The sequence below is a fragment of the Haliotis rufescens genome, unplaced genomic scaffold (genome assembly GCF_023055435.1).
Source record: "Haliotis rufescens isolate VD_foot unplaced genomic scaffold, xgHalRufe1.0.p SCAF_7, whole genome shotgun sequence".
NCBI classification, from domain to species: domain Eukaryota; kingdom Metazoa; phylum Mollusca; class Gastropoda; order Lepetellida; family Haliotidae; genus Haliotis; species Haliotis rufescens.
The window spans coordinates 1,194,143-1,213,131 of NW_025964361.1; the positions used below are offsets into that span (position 1 = coordinate 1,194,143).

At 41.5% G+C, this 18,989-nt stretch overlaps 1 protein-coding gene across 7 annotated transcripts in view; it reads right to left on the bottom strand.

Moving 5' to 3' along the window:
* LOC124139637 (kelch-like protein 5) overlaps positions 1-18,989 on the bottom strand; it is a 195,268-nt gene that overhangs the window by 11,012 nt on the left and 165,267 nt on the right. For all 7 annotated transcript variants that reach the window (XM_046506885.2, XM_046506886.2, XM_046506881.2 and 4 more), the window contains 3 exons: positions 10,390-10,586; positions 9,659-9,871; positions 2,026-2,215 (listed from right to left, as the gene is read on the bottom strand). In XM_046506885.2, coding sequence (XP_046362841.1) covers positions 2,026-2,215; positions 9,659-9,871; positions 10,390-10,586 — 600 coding nt within the window. The remainder of the gene's footprint in view (positions 1-2,025; positions 2,216-9,658; positions 9,872-10,389; positions 10,587-18,989) is intronic.

The following is an 18,989-nucleotide window of genomic DNA, read 5'->3' on the forward strand; positions in this document are numbered from 1 at the left end:
AAATGAAATAAGCTACAACTCTTCAATGGTTTTACATCCGATTTGAAAATCAATCAGTAATCTAAGGGCCTTTTATTGCAGTCATTATCTTGATCAATTGACTTCCATTTCAGTCTTTAACAATGGAGTTGATGGCGCCACCTGAAGTAAATGTCACATTCAGTAGCTAAGAGTAGATTTCACAAAAGCAACTGTCTGACTTAGGAACTCGACAGACCTATGTTCCAAGATAAAACAATGTTTAATACTTGAAGTACTGACAAGACTAGGAGAAATTTGGGGAAATTTTCAAAATATGACAAATATAGTGGCTGAAATTTTAGTTTACCAGGCTACTAACATAATATTGTCGGGGCAGTCGGGTACCCTAGTGGTTAAAGCGTTCGCTCGTCACGCCGAAGACCCGGGTTCGAATTCCGACATGGGTACAATGTGCGAAGCCCATTTCTGGTGTCCCCCACCGTGATATTGCTTGAATATTGCTAAAAGCGGCGTAAAACCAAACCCACTCACTCACTCATAATATTGTCACTTTGTGATTTTAATGCATTCCCATGTTGTAGCCTTATTTGTATTCTGTATTCTACATAACAAAAAGAATTAACATCACTATTAGCTATCAGTTATGTCTGTGAGATATATACATCTAATATTTGTTTTCAGAAAGGAAATCCTATTAACAGATACCCTATGCATATTGAACAAAGCATGCTACATATAACCAGTGCTTCATCTATGACAGTAATACCGACAGTGCTCATACACATCGTCTCCAGAGACTAGTATCAGTTTATAGATACGAGAGTTACTGAAATGCTGATGTGAAGTTACATCCAGAACAGCCAACAAAGGAAAAGTCCCCGCGCATCAGGTCAATTTAATCGTAATAATCTGACTTAAACTTTGTAACAGATACGATGATGACTTGGTGTGGCCATAATAAACATTGCAGACAATGTCTGACATTTACCATATCGTGCGTTGGCCTCAACCAGCCCAATAAACAATGATCAAAGTTCCTTCTAGTTTCAGTAAGGAGAACTAATTTATCTTGAGGGCTTTGAGCTGTCATCACTTCCAGTCTATCCCATCATTTGGATAAATATTCACATTCTGGCAACCTTTTTCATGGGCAGTTAATACTAACATGATAATTGATACTAAATATTTACTGTAAATGCCAAACTGTTTTCACTTTATATATACTTCAGTTTGCCTCTTCAACCAATATTTCAAAGAGACTAGTGTCTTTCAACTACTCTCAAACTTTGTAGCTGATGAAACATTAAATGAGATATTAATAATTGAATCGCTGGTGCCAGTGATTCACAGAAAGACATACCAAAAATATATACAGATATTACAGATGGAAAAAGATTTAATATGTGATCTAGTTATGATACCTTGTTTGGTCATTGGGCTTTAGATGCTTGCTGTTTCAGTATCGGAATCTAGGGACCATTTAACCATTGATTTGCAACATGAAAGTTTTTACCATGAACTCGTGACTTATTTTGAAACACAGTGATGCTATGCCAAAAGGCGAGGTATAAATGACCCTGATGATGGACTTGTGAGGCTTACCTTAGGTACAGTCCATGCCTCCCACGGCATACATGACCCTGACGGTGGACTTGCAAGGCTTACCTTTGGTACAGTCCATGCCCCCAACGGCATACATGACCCTGACGGTGGACTTGCAAGGCTTACCTTTGGTACAGTCCATGCCACCCACGGCATACATGACCTCGACGGTGGACTTGCAAGGCTTACCTTTGGTACAGTCCATGCCTCCCACGGCATACATGACCCTGACGGTGGACTTGCAAGGCTTACCTTTGGTACAGTCCATGCCTCCAACAGCATACATGACCCCGACGGTGGACTTGCAAGGCTTACCTTTGGTACAGTCCATGCCTCCAACAGCATACATGACCCCGACGGTGGACTTGCAAGGATTACCTTTGGTACAGTCCATGCCTCCCACGGCATACATGACCCAGACGGTGGACTTGCAAGGCTTACCTTTGGTACAGTCCATGCCTCCCACGGCATACATGACCCCGACGGTGGATTTGCGGGGCTTGGTGCGGGGGCTCTGGAAAGAGGACCTGCGCTCCGGGAGCAGATGGTACTTGAGGGCCTCCATGATCAGGGTCTGGCACTCCTTGTCATCCCGGAACAGTGGGTTCGTCTCCACACAGTCCGCAATGAACTGACAGAAAAAAAGCAACACATAGAGTCAAGCTTTATATACAGGAAGATTTAATGCCAGTATTAGCAACCTATGTAATGTCAAACCATTTACTTTAAATTCATGATCCATTTCGTCCTTATAAATGGGTAATATTGTGTTATGTTTTGTTTATTCTTTTAAGATAAATAGATTTTTATCAAGGAAAGGAAACCTAAGACACACAACACAAAAAATTTCTAAATACCTTCCCGATAAAAAAATAAAAATTATTGGGGATTATGTTACTTTCGTCTTACTAGATAGGAAACCAATACACAAACTGAATATATTTAAAAAATCAATGATGAGTGGGAGTTGTTTATCATACAATAAAACACTGCAGGTAGAATAACCATGAGGGTGTGGCTCATCAACTGGGAACAACTCAATAGACAATTCCTTCTCAAAATAACGTCTTCCAAAAAAAGACATCACAAGTTGCAAGCTCATGTTTGAATCTCTAGATATGCATCATGACAACACACTCAATACCCACATACCCAAAACGAACTCTGCAGGACTTTGCTGCTATGCACATGACATATTCTACGTAATAGATACCACAACCCTAGGCAATTATTCCCTAATATTAGAAATATCGGCATTTTCTTTAATACGGTGACAGTTATAAATTCCACTGGCAAAACTTGAGTCTTTCCCGGAGGCAGGTCTTTGTCAAATGTAATCAATACTAATCATAACCATTCTTGCCCATAACACCGACTCCACACCCTAATCTCTCATCTATCTGGCTTCTCTCAATCTACTGATCATCCCTACAGCTTCAGGAGGAGTCCGGCAATCAATACTCCGCCAACGGAAGCCAGACGCTCATGTTCATCCATCCCTTCTAACCAAACGTTGTACTTCTCAGTTTTCACTTGTCAATAATTACTGCTTTCCGTTTCGTTACCCTCCATACGAGACGCTCCTTCCCTTACAATACGAGCCACATCGGAGCATGCTTGATCTCAGAACATAACTTGCTTAATGTGGAGCATGGTTGTAATACTATCACCAATTTACACTCAAATAACCTCCCAAACACGCAAAACCAAATCAGCCATGTTATCTCTTATGATTTTGGCACAACCAAAGCCAGAGTTTCACCACATTATTTCAGTCACGCTGATGGAATTTCCATTTCTATAATGACATGTATGGAAGTGTACGTCCTCCCCAAACAAAGTAAATCCGCACACAACCACATTAATTGTCGCCCTCCTTGGAGACCCACCGCTTGCTAATTCGGCAATTGCTGGCTATCCCAAGATGCTGTTAGTTTCCCCTCAATCAACAACCTGAACCAGATTGAGACATTAAGTAAGTCTTGACCCTAACATGGCAGGGTCAGTGTCACCAAAGAAGCATCTCCCAGACTGACAGGGTGACAAGTAGCTGTTAGGCATGTAGTGGTCAATATCGCAGACAGCCACAACAGGGATGATGGGGAGAGTGAAGGGGTGTTAAGCCAATCAAGTGACTGAGGAAGGTTTTACGCCACATTATCATCACTGCAGCTTAAGATGGAGTTCCGGTTCCAGAAACTATATTGGTTTTGGAATCGAACCCTGATGTTTGGTATGATGAGACAAGCTGTGGCCTGTGAGTGAGTAGGGGTGACTTCCACTTCATCAACATTTCAGCTTTAGACATGGAGATCAGATTTAAAAAGATTTTCTTTCGGTTTTGGAACTGACCCCAGGTCTTTGGCATTACTGAGTTGTAGAGTTTTACACCCATTGACAACATTTCAGCTTTGGACATCGAGATTTGGCTTCATGAACTGTATCAGATTCTGGACTGATCCCTGAGCTGACTTGCACCAATGATCTTAGCGCTATGACTACCTAAAGTCTTGCACCAGTGATCTTAGCGCTATGACTACCTAAAGTCTTGCACCAATGATCTTAGCGCTATGACTACCTAAAGTCTTGCACCAATGATCTTAGCGCTATGACTACCTAAAGTCTTGCACCAATGATCTAAGCGCTATGACAACCTAAAGTCTATGTTACAGTCATCTCAGTACTAAGATCACTTTGTGCAAGTACCCATGTCTAATGTCTATCTGTCTGTTTGTCTATCTGTCTGTACCAAAGAACACATGAGGTACCTGACCAAAGTAAGCTACCTAGTTTCAAAGATTGAGGCAACATGAAACATTTTCTTATCATTATTCAGATGTATGCATTCCCAGTGAAGATCCGGGTAGAGAATAGGTCTTCAGCAACCCATGCTTATTGTAAAAGGCAACTATGCTTGTCGTAAGAGGTGACTAACAGGACAAAAATCGGGTAGTCAGGCTCGCTGACTTTGCTGATTGATGTCTTCATATCCCAATCACGTAGATCAGTGCTTATGAATGTTAATCACTGGATTGTCTGGTCCCGACTTGAGTATTTACAGACCGCCGCAGGTGTATACTTAGTTGGTTGGTTTGTTTGTTTAACGCCGCACTCAGCAATATTCAAGCTATATGACAGCGGTCTGTAAATAATCAAGTCTGGACCAGACAATCCAGTGATTAATATCATGAGCATCGATCAACGCAATTGGGATCGATGACATGCATCAACCAAGTCAGCGAGCCTGACCACCCGATCCCGTTAGTCGCCTTTTACGACAAGCATAGTCACCTTTTACGGCAAGCATGGGTTGCTGAACACCTATTCTACCCCGGAAGTGTATACTTAGAACAATGAATTGTTCTCCAGTATATCTCTGGGGGTATGTACTCATTGATGATGCAGATGAGGGACAGGATGACAGCATCATCAGGGTAAGAGGACATGCTAAGTGAGCCATTCCAAGTTCCCAAGGGTTACCCAGACAGTTCAGAGCACAAATTCATGGCAGAAAAATCTTGTATTTATTTTAGAAATCTATATCAACACAATTTAGAAAGCATGCAAAAGTCAAAATGTCATTACAATTCTTAACAGAAAGCTTAGTTTAATCACAAGTGTTAAAACATTACATTTCAATCTTTTCAAGGAAAATCTAACAACCACATTGCTTCCTTTAAAAGGCACTAAATACGCAACAAAAATGAGAATAGAAACATTTTCACTCATTTCCCATGATCTCATAAACACTCAGCAGGCTATACATCCCATATTCCTACCACGAGAATTCTAAAGTTGCCTTTTTTCTGTAGAAGTATTCAAAACTAATGTTTTCCAGACACTTTCATTACAGTGTGAACGCAACATAACCTTCAAAATATAAAAACAACAGTTTCACACTTGTTGACAATCCAACCGACAAGATCTAGAAGTCCCCAGAACACTGAGGCCCTGTTCCAGCCCTCGCTAGGCAACATAAAATAAAGGAAGCTTAGTGTCAAGCGAACAAAACCATATTGTTGGAGCCAAAAACCCAACATAGATATGAAAATTTCCCATACCCTCCCCTGCTAAAACTGTGTATGATTGCTCCAACAGTTCCTGGCATTCCTGCACCAGGTTAGGCATGTTTCAACCATGTAGAGGAATGCCAGACGGAGGAGGAAAAAGTCTGTCAGCTGCTTTCAATGTCAGTGCATCTGTCACCATCCCCCTGTCAACACCCTGTCTTGCCCTGCCTGTGGAGCACAGTCGAATGATAACTTTGAACTGTAATCCATGATTTGTTTGTTTGTTGTTTAACGCCGCACTCAGCAATATTCAAGCTAAATGACGGCGGTCTGTAAATAATCAAATCTGGACCAGACAATCCTTTGATTGACATCATGAGCATTGATCCACGCAACTGGGATACGATGACATGCATCAACCAAGTCAGTGAGCCTGACCACCAGATCCCGTAAGTCGCCTCCTACGACAAGCATAGCTGCCTTTTACATCAAGCATGGGTTGCTGAAGACCTATTCTACCCCGGATCTTCACAGGTTTGTAATCCATAAAGTATTACCTATGATAGTGCCAGGAGCATGCTTTATGAGCACTTTCTATGCTCTGAAATTATCATAAATCTACGTCTGTCTGTGATGTTGTGGACAGAGCACCGAGAGCAGATGTCTGTGATGTTGTGGACAGAGCGTCTGCCCCGAGAGCGGATGTCTGTGGTTCAATCCCCTGGCTGTATCGTACCGAAAGACGTCAAAAGATGCTACTTGTTGTTACCTTGCCTGGTGCTCACCATTAAGGGGACAGGAGTCAGTATACTGTGTGTGAGTGGGGTAGTCATGTTAAACTGCAGCATGGTATCTCAGTAGGCTAGCACTATAAAACCAGCATTAGACCAAACTAGTGCAAGTAGCCACACATATACACCAGGAGTGGGACAAGTCCAAATTTACTACCTACCCCCCTATTACCCGACCCTACCCGGGTACCTGCTGTAGGTCTCAAGAGGTAGGTACAAACTGTCCGATTGGGAAATGTTTGACCGTAGCCCTGGCAAAATGGGTTTAGATACATGTATAAAACGATCTGGTGTATACACTGAAGCTGACTGAAGTTTTATTTTTATTCAAACATAAAAACAGTCAGAAGGAATGGGCATAGTAGTCAGAAAGAACTGCGAACATTAGTGATTTGTAGTTTAAACAAAGAGTTCTAGATAATTTTTGTCATTAAACAATATATCACGTGACTAATCACACGTCCGGGTAGTCCTGTGGGAACCCAGATCCTACTCAGTACCCACCCGACCTGAGTACCCAAGTTACCCGAGTTACCCGTCCCAGCCCAGCCGTCCCAGCCCAGCCGTCCCAGCCCTGTCTCCATGTAAGTACAATAAACATGACGTTTAACCCCTTTTCACCTCCACTCATGATGTTCATGATGTTCATGATGTTCATGATGTTAGACCCTAGCGATTTGACAGTTTCAGCTCTTGCACTTTGCTAGAGTTATACATTTGTTGAAAGTCATAACATCAGCTGTAAGACCCTCATAAATCAATATGTTGAATTTAAAGTTATGACAGCATCAACTCTAAAACTAACAAACATGGATGTCAGAATATATATCATGTCTAAGGCATTTATAAGTCTACAGGCAAAGTTATGACAGCAGCAGCTCTAGATGAAGCTGAATTTAGAAAATGAACAAAGGAATCAGGCATTTCTATTTTAGGATTACAAGGAGTTTAGCCTAATTTCTGTGCTTAAATTCCCCTTCATCATCCATCATTCTAGAGTAATCATCAAATTGAAAAATGTTTTGAATTGGTGAATACAATCATTATTCAAAACCAAATATTTTAAAATTTCAACCCTCATTGTTGGTTTCTTTCAAAATTAAGAAAAATATCCAATAATATATCTGTCCCACTATATATATAGCTGTTGAAGTTATCCATAATTCACATGGATCTAGTTCAACGACCATCAGCTGTTTACAAGCCAAGGTTACCCAACTGAAGAACTCCCTTGTCGTCACTTAAAGGAACGAGCCTGATCCCTATGGGGCTTAAGCCCCGGCACTCAACTATTGTCAGAATGGAAATAATCATCATTAATTAATGCAGAGCACACCATCGACAGGTCTGAACTTTTGATTAAATGCAGTGGAGTGGAGTGGAGGCAGTGGGGGATTACTGCATCATGAGTGACAAAGGGGAACACCATCAGCAGCAGCAGCCAGAGCTGTACACAGAGACAGAAGACTGTGGCCAAACGCTGGTTCAGGCTTGTCAAGCTTATTTATCATTTCTGTCAGAGAATGGTAGTTTTTCATGTAGGAGCTTAGCTACAAGGTATTTCTTTGAGAGATCATGTAAGTTTATTAACTTGCAAAGAAAAAAAAATGGCCATTTTGACATTTTGGGATCTCGGAGAGAAGGTATTTCTGTGATGATAACACACCTTTTTAATAACTGAGAACATAGATACAGAGTGTTTTAAGAATGCATGTCGATTTTCTAACCCAAGCTTAGATACAAAGAATTTCTGTAAAAAGATTGTAGGATATTGATAACTACAAAAACATACACTGATACAGATACTGTCGTCCTGAATGCTATTTATAAGACGTGAATCATTAATAATGAATGAATTGTTATCTTTGACAAGGAATAAAAATATCCAAATTTAATTTGGAGGTTTTAATCATATATATATTTTTTGGAATAGTTTCTTATAAAACAAATAATTCAATAGACACAGATAAATATCTCATATGACCTTTTCAAACTCAGTTTTTGGGACAATCTTCTCACAAGACCTGCACATAACCAAGGCATTAGTCAAGTGGAAATGACATGTTGGATATACAAGCCACAACACATGCTTGTCATACAGACAATAGACGTATTCTTACACTGTAGTCTTGAATCAATAGAGAATTGGAAAAAAACATATCTCAAAGCAAAAAACACACGAAGACTAAGCCAAGGGTGCTTTGTTCACAATGAACCTCCAACACAAAAGGCACGCTAGTGAGGCCATATATTGTGGTGGGAGCCCTACCCAGGCCACATGATGGCCTGCTAGAGCCCTCTGGGACGATCAGAGTCTCCGTTATCTAAGGTTTACAATAACTCTGCACACAGAATGAGTCTGAGTTCACATAAACAAGCAATGGGATTACCTGAGTCTTCACGTAGGTTTTAGACGTGGCATAAATGGACTACTACAAGTTGTTGAGAGAATGAATGGAGTTTCAGACTGCCGGTTGTATACATTGAAACCCTGCAAATCTGGATGCTCGTTTCCAGTAAAACTGGCACATTGTCCTGATTAATGGGGTTCAATGCACCAACCACAAATAGTTGTTTCAACAGTAATTGTTCGGAAGAAAGGGTTGCTGCATTAACAGTGTCCACATAAATGAGGTTTCATTGTATCCTTTTGATGAATATTCTGATTTAGCACAGATAGACCAATGGGTAATAACATGAAGTATTTCCCATATAGGTTGAAATACTGAATGTAAAAATCTTTCGATATTTGCACTTATGCATTTTAGTGAATCTCTGAAGTTGGATGGGCAGTCAAAGCTACATGACATCATACTCCTGCATTGTTAAAAAAATCCATATAACATCATCCACTTTTTGTGACATCAGAAATGGACAATGATTTCACAGCAGAAACAGCATCTTGGAGAGCTGACGTTTCATAAATTTTCTTCGCTTTCTTTTTTAAATTGACAATGGATGGAGGCTTGGGATATCATTTCATCATTCAGGATAGACAGTCCATTATTCCTACAGCAATCAGAGCCATCAAACTCCAAGGTCAAACTAGGAATCTTGTCATGGACTCCACTCCAAGTCCACAAAGCCAACTCAGTGCATGCCATGACTACCGCAACTTGATCACAGCACTAAGGTCCAAAAGTAAACAGAGCTTCAGCCATTTTGACCACCTAATTCCCATCTAAGCAACATCTGACAAGCATGGAACCGATTCCAGTCTATACTTTACAGGGAAAGGTCTGATGTCTTAACCTAATTTGTAAAAGCTCTCACCTGTGGCGCCATCAGTGGAAGCTTGATGTGAGACAGAAGTTTGGGAAGACATTTTTTCCTGTTATTCAAATCATGTTTGGACCACTTGACAAGAGCTTCGAAGATGGTTTCTTCGTTGGGTACGTTGAGGTCATCGCTGGCAAGGAGGTTACAGACTTCCTCCGACGGGAGGATGAGGAATTCCTGGTTGTTCATCACCTCCACAAAGTTCTCCTGCAACACCAGGGACATGGGCATTGGAGTGCTGCTGACAGACTACAGCAGTAGAAACTAACAGTATTCGTCCACTAGTCCTTATAATCATAACATTAAGCAAAACCCTTAAAAATGGCAATTTTCTACTAGTCCTTATGATACCTTTAACATTGAGCAGTTTGGCAAGGACTATAGGACTAGTGCAAATTTCTAACCATTGACTACTGAATACACTCAAGGATGTGCATCCCACTAGACACAAAGTTCTACCTGCTAATTACACAGCGAGAGAGTAATCATATGGCAGATGAGTGACCGTCTGAGTAAGAGTGAATGAGAAAAGATTTAAAGTCACTTTGGCAATATCAAAGACTCTGCAAGTGAGCGTTTGAATTTTGTTTTATGTTATAGTCAGCAATATTTTGATACATTATAAGGACTAGTGGACTACAATGCAAGTTTCTACCACTGTCTACAGATCATATTGAACACAGCATACTGGTATATGGACCCAGGAGCCCCACTGGAGTACTCACCATCACGTAGTTGTTGGCCACCTTGTAGAGGTTGGTGCATCCCTGAGCGTCGGCAAACTGGCGGATGCCGATACAGTTTGAGGGGTGGAGCTGCTTCATGAGGAAGCTGCAGCATGCCTCCACCACCTCCGACAGCTGCAGCAGACATGCCGTCGACAACAGACTCTCCACAGTCTCCTCCTTCAGCTCGATCTTACCTGCAACACACACAAGGGTCAAGGTCAATGTCAGTCTCAAGGTCATGATATGATACATAGGCTTCACAAACTGTGCCCTTTACAGATTCAAACCAGGGTCTCTGTGTGATGTAGGTCAAGGGCAACATCAGTCTCAAGGTCATGATCTTACACATAGGCTTCACAAACTGTGCCCTTTACAGATTCAAACCAGGGTCCCTGTGTGAAGAAGGGGCACTATGAATTACATGTGTCATTGGAGGTGTGTACAGGGTTTTAGGGACTAAGTTTTTGTATACCCCTCAGTCGTAACATCCTGTGCTCACTGTTATAGACACATGTAACTGATCATAAATCTGATTCCAGAGGAACTTCTATCTTGTTAAATAGTCTTGTTAGACTATAAACATTACAATGTCCCGCTGTCCTTGTACGGGTTCTACAACTGGCCAATCAGGTTTTGTTTCTTGTTTAACGCCGCACTCTGCAATAGTTCAGCTATATGATGATGGTCTGTAAATAATCAAGTCTGGACAAGACAATCCAGTGACTAAAATCAGGTTTTGTTTCTTGTTTAACAAAGCCGCACTCAACAATATTCGAGCTATATGACGGCGGTCTGTAAATAATCAAGTCTGGACCAGACAATACAGTGATTGACATCATGAGCATCAACTCTAATCTGGATCTTCACTGGCCCACTGGGCTAGGGTCAGGCAGGTTGGTGATTGGTCAATCTCAATTAGGTACAATGATTAACTAAACAAACTAAGTCTGGACCAGATAATTCAGTGACTGATATCATGAGCATCAACTTACACAATTGGGATATGATGAGATGAATCAACCAAATCAGCAAGGCTGACCATCCGATCTCGTTAGTCACCTCTTATGACAAGCATGAGAGCTGAAGATCAATTCTAACCCGCATCTTCATGGAACAACAGGACAATCAGATTCTAAGATGATTTATGATAAACTTATCTCCAAACTACCCTACATGTAGAGTTTAATTATTTGTTGTTTAACACCACAGTCAGCAAAACTCACTATATATCACTGTGCCCAAAACAACTGACTCGAGGCCAGTCAAACCCTTGATGTAAAGAAAGAGCAATGTCCAGTGCTACACTGACAGTCTTCAAGGGAGTGAAAAGGAATGTTTTCTGGTATGTTTCTGTCATCAATATTTTATCTTGATAATGTCTGTGATGAAATCCTATTTCTACAGACAACTATGGGACATTCTGAAACTGGAATTAATGTCTAGAGGAATAGGCTTATGGATAATGTGTTCATTCTTCAAGATAAGACCAGTTAAATTTCCCAGTTTGGCTATGATCTTGCAATGTTGAACAATGTTTACTCACAACAAAGAGTAAATAAAGAGGAATCCAAGTGTCATTATTCACCATTTTACCTCCTGAAGTCAGATCTGGGTTCACTTGCACCACACGGTTTGAGAGCTATGATGAACTTCCATACTTTTACAAGACTTGGAACAGTCATAGTTGTAAGATCACTTTGTGCAAGTTTGTTTGTTTATTTGTTGTTTAATGCCAAACTCAGCAATATTCCTGCTATATGACGGCAATCTGTAAATAGTCAAGTCTGGACCAGACAATCCAGTGATTGACATCATGAGCATCGATCCACGCAATTGGGATTGATGACATGCATCAACCAAGTCAGCGAGCCTGACCACCCAATCCTGTTAGTCGCCTCTTACGGCAAGCATAGTTGCCTTTTACGGCAAGCATGTGTTGCTAAAGACCTATTCTCCCCCGGATCTTCATGGGACACTTTGTGCAAGTGGACCCAGGTACCTAAATTTCAAGTGGACCCAGCTACCTAAATTTTAGCAATATCAAAGTAGGACACCAAGAATGGGCTTCACACATTGTACCCATGTGGGGAATGAAACCCAAGCATTCATCATGGCAAGCCAACACACCTACCATTAGGCTATCCCACCACCCCTAACACCCATGGAGATAACAAGATAAATAAGATCCCCTAGTATCGCTCATGCATGCTGCAGATATGGGAGAATGTCCTCCTGCTGCTATCAGTACACCAGGCTATGACAGCTGACCCCAGTACAACAGCATGTTGCTTAGGTTACAGGCAGAGTACAGACATGTGTTCTTGTTGTTACAGCCAGTACAGCCTGTACCAGAACACCATACCTTGGGGACCCGACACGAAACAATGTCCACAGAGTTGTTACCGAGACAAAGGTCGTGCTGACCCCCGTGACCAGGCTGAGGATGACGAAGATGAAGAAAATGACACGCAGCTTATCAATGATTAATATTCCACCAGCTTCATATCCGCTGATTAAATTTCTGTCAATGACACAAGACTTGAGATATCACCAAAGACAGGTATAGTTAAATTACCATCCAGATCATTCATGAACACTCACTGAATGAAATTAGAACGTAGTATATGAACAACTTGATTAATTCTTCATAAAAAATTTAATAAAACACACAAAAATACACAAACAGAATTACTCAAACTGAAGACAACATGCTCTCCACTCCCCACCAAAAATAAATAAATTTAAACAATCCATCTAGATCACAACATGACATTTTTTTAAATAAACGAGAATACCATTCTCCTGTAGTTTTGTTGGAGATGAAGAACCTTGAAACACAAAACCATTTTTTGGCCACAAAGATTAACTCCCACTACATCTGTTCCATGGTGCTACACATGATCATATGGCAATGTGTATTGAAAACACCACAAGAAAGTTGACTGTGAGGGAGCATTTGCCCTGTGTTTTTTCTTCAACTAACCTAATGAAGGTAATTTGCCACTGGCATGTTTCTTGTTGAATTTCTCAATGGCTCCCACGGCTCTACAAACAATGGAGTTACTTCCCCTCAGGTGGACAAAAAAGTGATGGAAAATGAAAGCATCTGCTCATGTTTTTCCTTCTGAGAGCTGAGCAATACACAACAAAGACTACAGCCGAAGTAAAACCATACTCTCGCATTCTACAAGAGGTTATCACTGCAGCCTAAAAAAGTGATCTTCGACATCACTTCCCTCGGCCTGACATTCAGCCTGCTTCTAACCTTTCTTGTATTGAAATCACATGACAAAAGGTTAAACATGTCAACAAATTCTTTAACAAATCCTTATTTGAGACCAAACTATGTGGAACACATTTGAAATGTTTTTCTCACAAGACCGTATAGCTAGAAGGTATTTGGAAATAATTAATCCAGGTTCTTTTCCAAATATTAATAATGGGTGAACATACTTTTCTATTTACATTAGAAGGAAATGAACACACTTCCTTCTTGACTCTAATACATGACACGACAATGACATACCAACTACAATGATATCCTTTTCAGGACAGTCAACTCGTTCACTTTGATTTTAGTACTAAATTTATTGCTTACACAGCTGTCAGCATATTATAACTACCACATATTTTTGGTACCTAGAATGAGTGAGTGAGTATAGTTTTATGCCGCTATTAGCAATATTCCAGCAATATCATATCATGGCGGGGTACACCAGAAATGGGCTTCACACATTGTACCCATGTCAGGAATCGAACGTACCTAGAATGAGGGAGGGAGAAGTGGGGAGGGTATAGCTACCATATATGGCGGTATATAGTGCGAGTTTTTAGTACCTAGAATGAGGGGTATGAAAGGGGGTCGTCCTATGCATGGGGTAGAAGATCCCATGCCATGTGCTGGAGTTATGTATAGAACAAACAATCGAAGAAAAAGCCCAAAGACAAACATACTTTCTTACTGAGTGAGTGTGTGAGTGAGTATGGTTTTACGCCGCTTTTAGCAATATTCCAGCAATATCGTGGCGGGGGACACCAAAAATGGGCTAAACACATTGAACCCATTTTGGGAATCGAACCTGGATCTTCGGCGTGACGAATGAACGCTTTAACCACTAGACTACCCGACTGCCCAGTTACAACAGCATGCTCTGGTGACGTCCTTCACTCCAGATTGCAGTAGAGATGGAGTACGTACATTAGCATTGATGTTGACGGTTTCTACAGGTCGATTATAGGTGGAGTCGTATCATAGACAGCGCTATACAGTACATCACAATGGCCCGTATATAGGCAAGCCTGAGCCAGACAGACCAATGGTTGACAGCATGAGCAAAGATCAATGCGGTAAGGATATGATGACAATCAATGTGACCAACCAATCCCAATACATATCTTAGTCGACTGTTCAGAATTAGAGCCTAAATGTTTTAGCCCATTGGTCCTCATAAACATAGCAATACAATTAATAATGGCAAATATCTACTCATCCTTATGATACCTTAACTACTGGGCAGTTTGGCAAGGACTACACACTAGTGCCAACTTCTTACGCTTCTGTTACGTCAAGCTTGGGGTACAGGTTCCCTGTCTGGGAATCTATACAAGGAACTGAATCAAGAAAGAAAATTGATAATTGAAAATCTGCAATTCAATGTCATTGTGCAGAATACCAAACATAAGCAGACATTATTCCCCCCAAAAAGTCACAAACCAAGACACCTCTTGACATAAATTCAAAGTTGACAAATGTCAGTCAGCCCGACTTTAGAGAAAGCTCTGAAAATTTAAGGCGAGTGGAATGTCATTTGCTATCCAACAATGACATCAAATACACGAAACCTTCTGATGTGCTTATCTAGTTTAAACAAAGTGCTAACCCAGCCCCAGGTCATTGGAATATAACAGCTGCCGCTCTTTAATCTTCACTGAATAAAGTTAACCCAAGTCTCACATCAAACCTTCCTTCCAGTGTGCTAAAAGCTGAGAAAGGGTTCCTGATGGCGCTAATGAAGCTGAAAATATGATTCTCGCCGTATCTAAAGGGGCACGGAAAATAAAATTACCCATCCCTCTATCTGCACAACTTCCAGCCCTGTGTAAATCCAACGTGGTTTGTAAAACTCTCCAATACCATTCATTACCACAGTTTTATCTATCAAGCCTCATTAATTTGCAGACATCAATAATTACCCAGGATTTTAAAAGAAAATGTCAAGAAACATGAATAACTCTCGCGATGACTGAATGAAGTCATTAGGAAAGCCAAGCCTCTATTTGCGCAGGACGGCCATGATCCAAGACACAAAACCCCAACAATATTTGATTGTGGAGAACTAATCAATGTTTACTGTCCTTTTCTGCTTGTGAACTAAAGTATCAGATGCTCATCTCGTTAATAACATTGTCTACAGTGCTGTCCAAGCCGGCCACGTGTAGTGCGCTTCCTTCATCTAGAGGCATAATGAAGTCATCTTGACAGACTGACTCACTGTGTGGTCAACTCAGCTGGACACCTAGAGCTCCACACCCAGAGCTCCACACCCGGCTCCACACCCAGGGCTCCACACCCAGGACTCCACACCCAGGGCTCCACACCCAGGGCTCCACACCCAGCTCCACATCCAGGGATCCACACCCAGGGCTCCACACCCAGGACTCCACACCCAGGGCTCCACACCCGGCTCCACACCCAGGGCTCTACACCCAGGGCTCCACACCCAGGGCTCCACACCCGGCTCCACATCCAGGGATCCACACCCAGGACTCCACACCCAGGGCTCCACACCCAGGACTCCACATCCAGGGCTCTACACCCAGGGCTCCACACCCAGGGCTCCACACCCAGAGCTCCACACCCGGCTCCACATCCAGGGCTCTACACCCAGGGCTCCACACCCAGGGCTCCAAACCCAGGGCTCCAAACCCAGGGCTCCAAACCCAGAGCTCCACACCCAGGGCTCTACACCCAGGGCTCCACACCCAGAGCTCCACACCAAGAGCTCCACACCCAGGGCTCCACACCGAGGGCTCCACACCCGGCTCCACACCCAGAGCTCCACACCCAGGGATCCACACCTGATCTTAGTCATCTTAGTGTTAACTGTTGTAATTTCCATATTTTAACACAGACATGTACCATACCACATGTTAGTCATCTTAGTACTGTCTTAACTTCTATACCATCACAGACAAGCACCATACCACAAGGCGATCTTAGCGCCTCATCTGGCGTACTTACACATCTTAACACAGAGTAGCTCCATCTTACAAAGTAATGATCGAACTAATACTGCCATTAGCCCCCACACATTAACAAGGACTTTTGCCATTTCACAAAATCCAATTTGAGCTATGTATGCCTAAACATAGATAAGCAGAAAAGATATCATTATTATAACAACTGCATATGGATAAGAACTGGATTTGTTGTAACCAACGTCACCTATATAAGATGTCAATTTTCCTAGTGTTGACTTCACATTCTACCTCTGTGGCATGTAATCTCCACCAACAAACGGGTCAATGCTCATCACAAACTAAACTCCTCTCTAGGGATTTTAACTAATTTCCATGCAGATTTCTAATATCAGGGGCAACGATGGTCAGTGAATTGTGAAAAGTAAGGAAATAGAAGTACAGACAGGTCAGTAAGCTCATCCTCAAGACCCCAAAGCGATCACTGTGTCCCTGTGGGACAAGCATGTCCTCAAAGGCTAGTTCTCATAATGTTTAATCAATCTGTGACCTGAATTTCAAGCCCCATCATTTGAAGCCTGATCTGGGTCAGTGGCTAATAATCCCAAATTGAGAAGTTCTTCAATGGAAGGAATCTCAAATGACCGAATTCCGGAGTGATGTCACATAATGAGTTGGCCGAGTGTTGAACTTCATGATTGTGTTGTGTGTTGATCAGAATAATTCTTGGAACAAAGGAATCGCACAAGGTTATCAATGGCACTTTTATAGAACATGCATTTGTATAGTATCTTTAATTAACATACCATGATAAGCATTCTGTCCTAGCTAGACTGTATTAGTTGCCTATTATCTTTTTATCTTTTTAACATAAGCTTACAAGAATATCTCATTTCATAATTTCATGAACTTATGTTTTTCTGGAAAATTACTTTAGACAAATTTGACCCAGTGTATTACAAAAAGAAAAGACTAAAACTACTCTAAGAAAATAGGTTATGCTAAGACCCATGCAATCAACAATGACTTTGGTCAAACCAAAAATGGAAAACGGTTTTCTTGATAGCGAGAAAGTCATAGAATAAACCAAACATATTTCATATCTTTCATCAACAAATAATGACTGTTGTATTTCAAGTGAAATCACCCACTGGGATAATTCTAGGGTGGGGTCTTGTGCTTTTAGCCCCTACATTTGAAAAAAAGGCCCACATTTTCAAATACAATGGGTCATTTTAACATTGTACTCTATGGGCGTACCTCTGGAATATTTGAAATTTTCACATAAAGAGCCCATGTCAGAAATTTACTAGAGTGCACCCTGCACCCAGATTAACAAAGTCCCAATTTATCAAATGGCTGTAACGGGGTAATGTTTGTTTGTATATATACATATAGGTGAGTTGAGGACTTTCTATATGTAGATATAGTTAGCTAATTTCTTAAACTTTCATGACTTTCTTTGTTAAATACTAAAAGACCATATCCTGTACCAAACCCAATTGAGACTAATAAATAATCATTTTCAGAAGATTTTATTGTTAGTATTATAATCTGAGCTTACGAGAGCAACACCAGAATCAGGCTTCAGACAGATGACTGAAGTCACAGACTCCAACACCCCCCAAAACAAGACATCAATTCACCGAAAATTGAAACTGCTTTGTCCTGAAACATCTCCTTTCCATAAATTGGTTATCCCGGCCAGAGCAACACCATGCTCCCTAAATCAGATGGCTGGGCCGGTGATGGAAACAACCCCTGCAACAGCAGCCTCTGCAACCTCCCTCCACCAATCAGTGACACAAGTGACTCACAATGTGACACTGCGTCTGCCTCCTAACGCGATCAGTGATGGGGACTGGCCATCATAAAAAAAAAAACATAATTGGGGTTCCACATTGTCTGTTGTCTGTGATTCTCTTTGAAACTGAGGGGGGCCTCGCTAAGTTGTAGTCGTGGTTGTGCTTCGCTGTTGCCGTACAGTGATACCCTGCTCCCCGCTGTCAGACAAAAGCAATTTCACACAATCAAGACCCTACTTTGCTTTCATCCTAAAAACTGCACAATTTGTTAGGAAAGCACAACACGAAAAAACATTTGTGTTTTTCCACGTAAGAATCTGTTTCAAGTCTGGCAGGTCGACTGGGAGTGCGGTAATTGTTGGCGCCCTTGTCTCTCAGCAAGAGGGAACCTACACGATGTTACAACACCTGGAACAGGTGTAGGGAACTGGAACTGGAACAGAGCAGGGGCTCCAGCTTGCTGTAGTTGTTGGCACCAATGTCTTCTCATGTTAACAGAGACAGAGCCCAGTTTCCTCTAGAACTCGGGCGCAACATCATCCTGGTGTGTAGTGTGATACGGGTCTAGATAAGAGAGGTGGGATGCATTGGTTT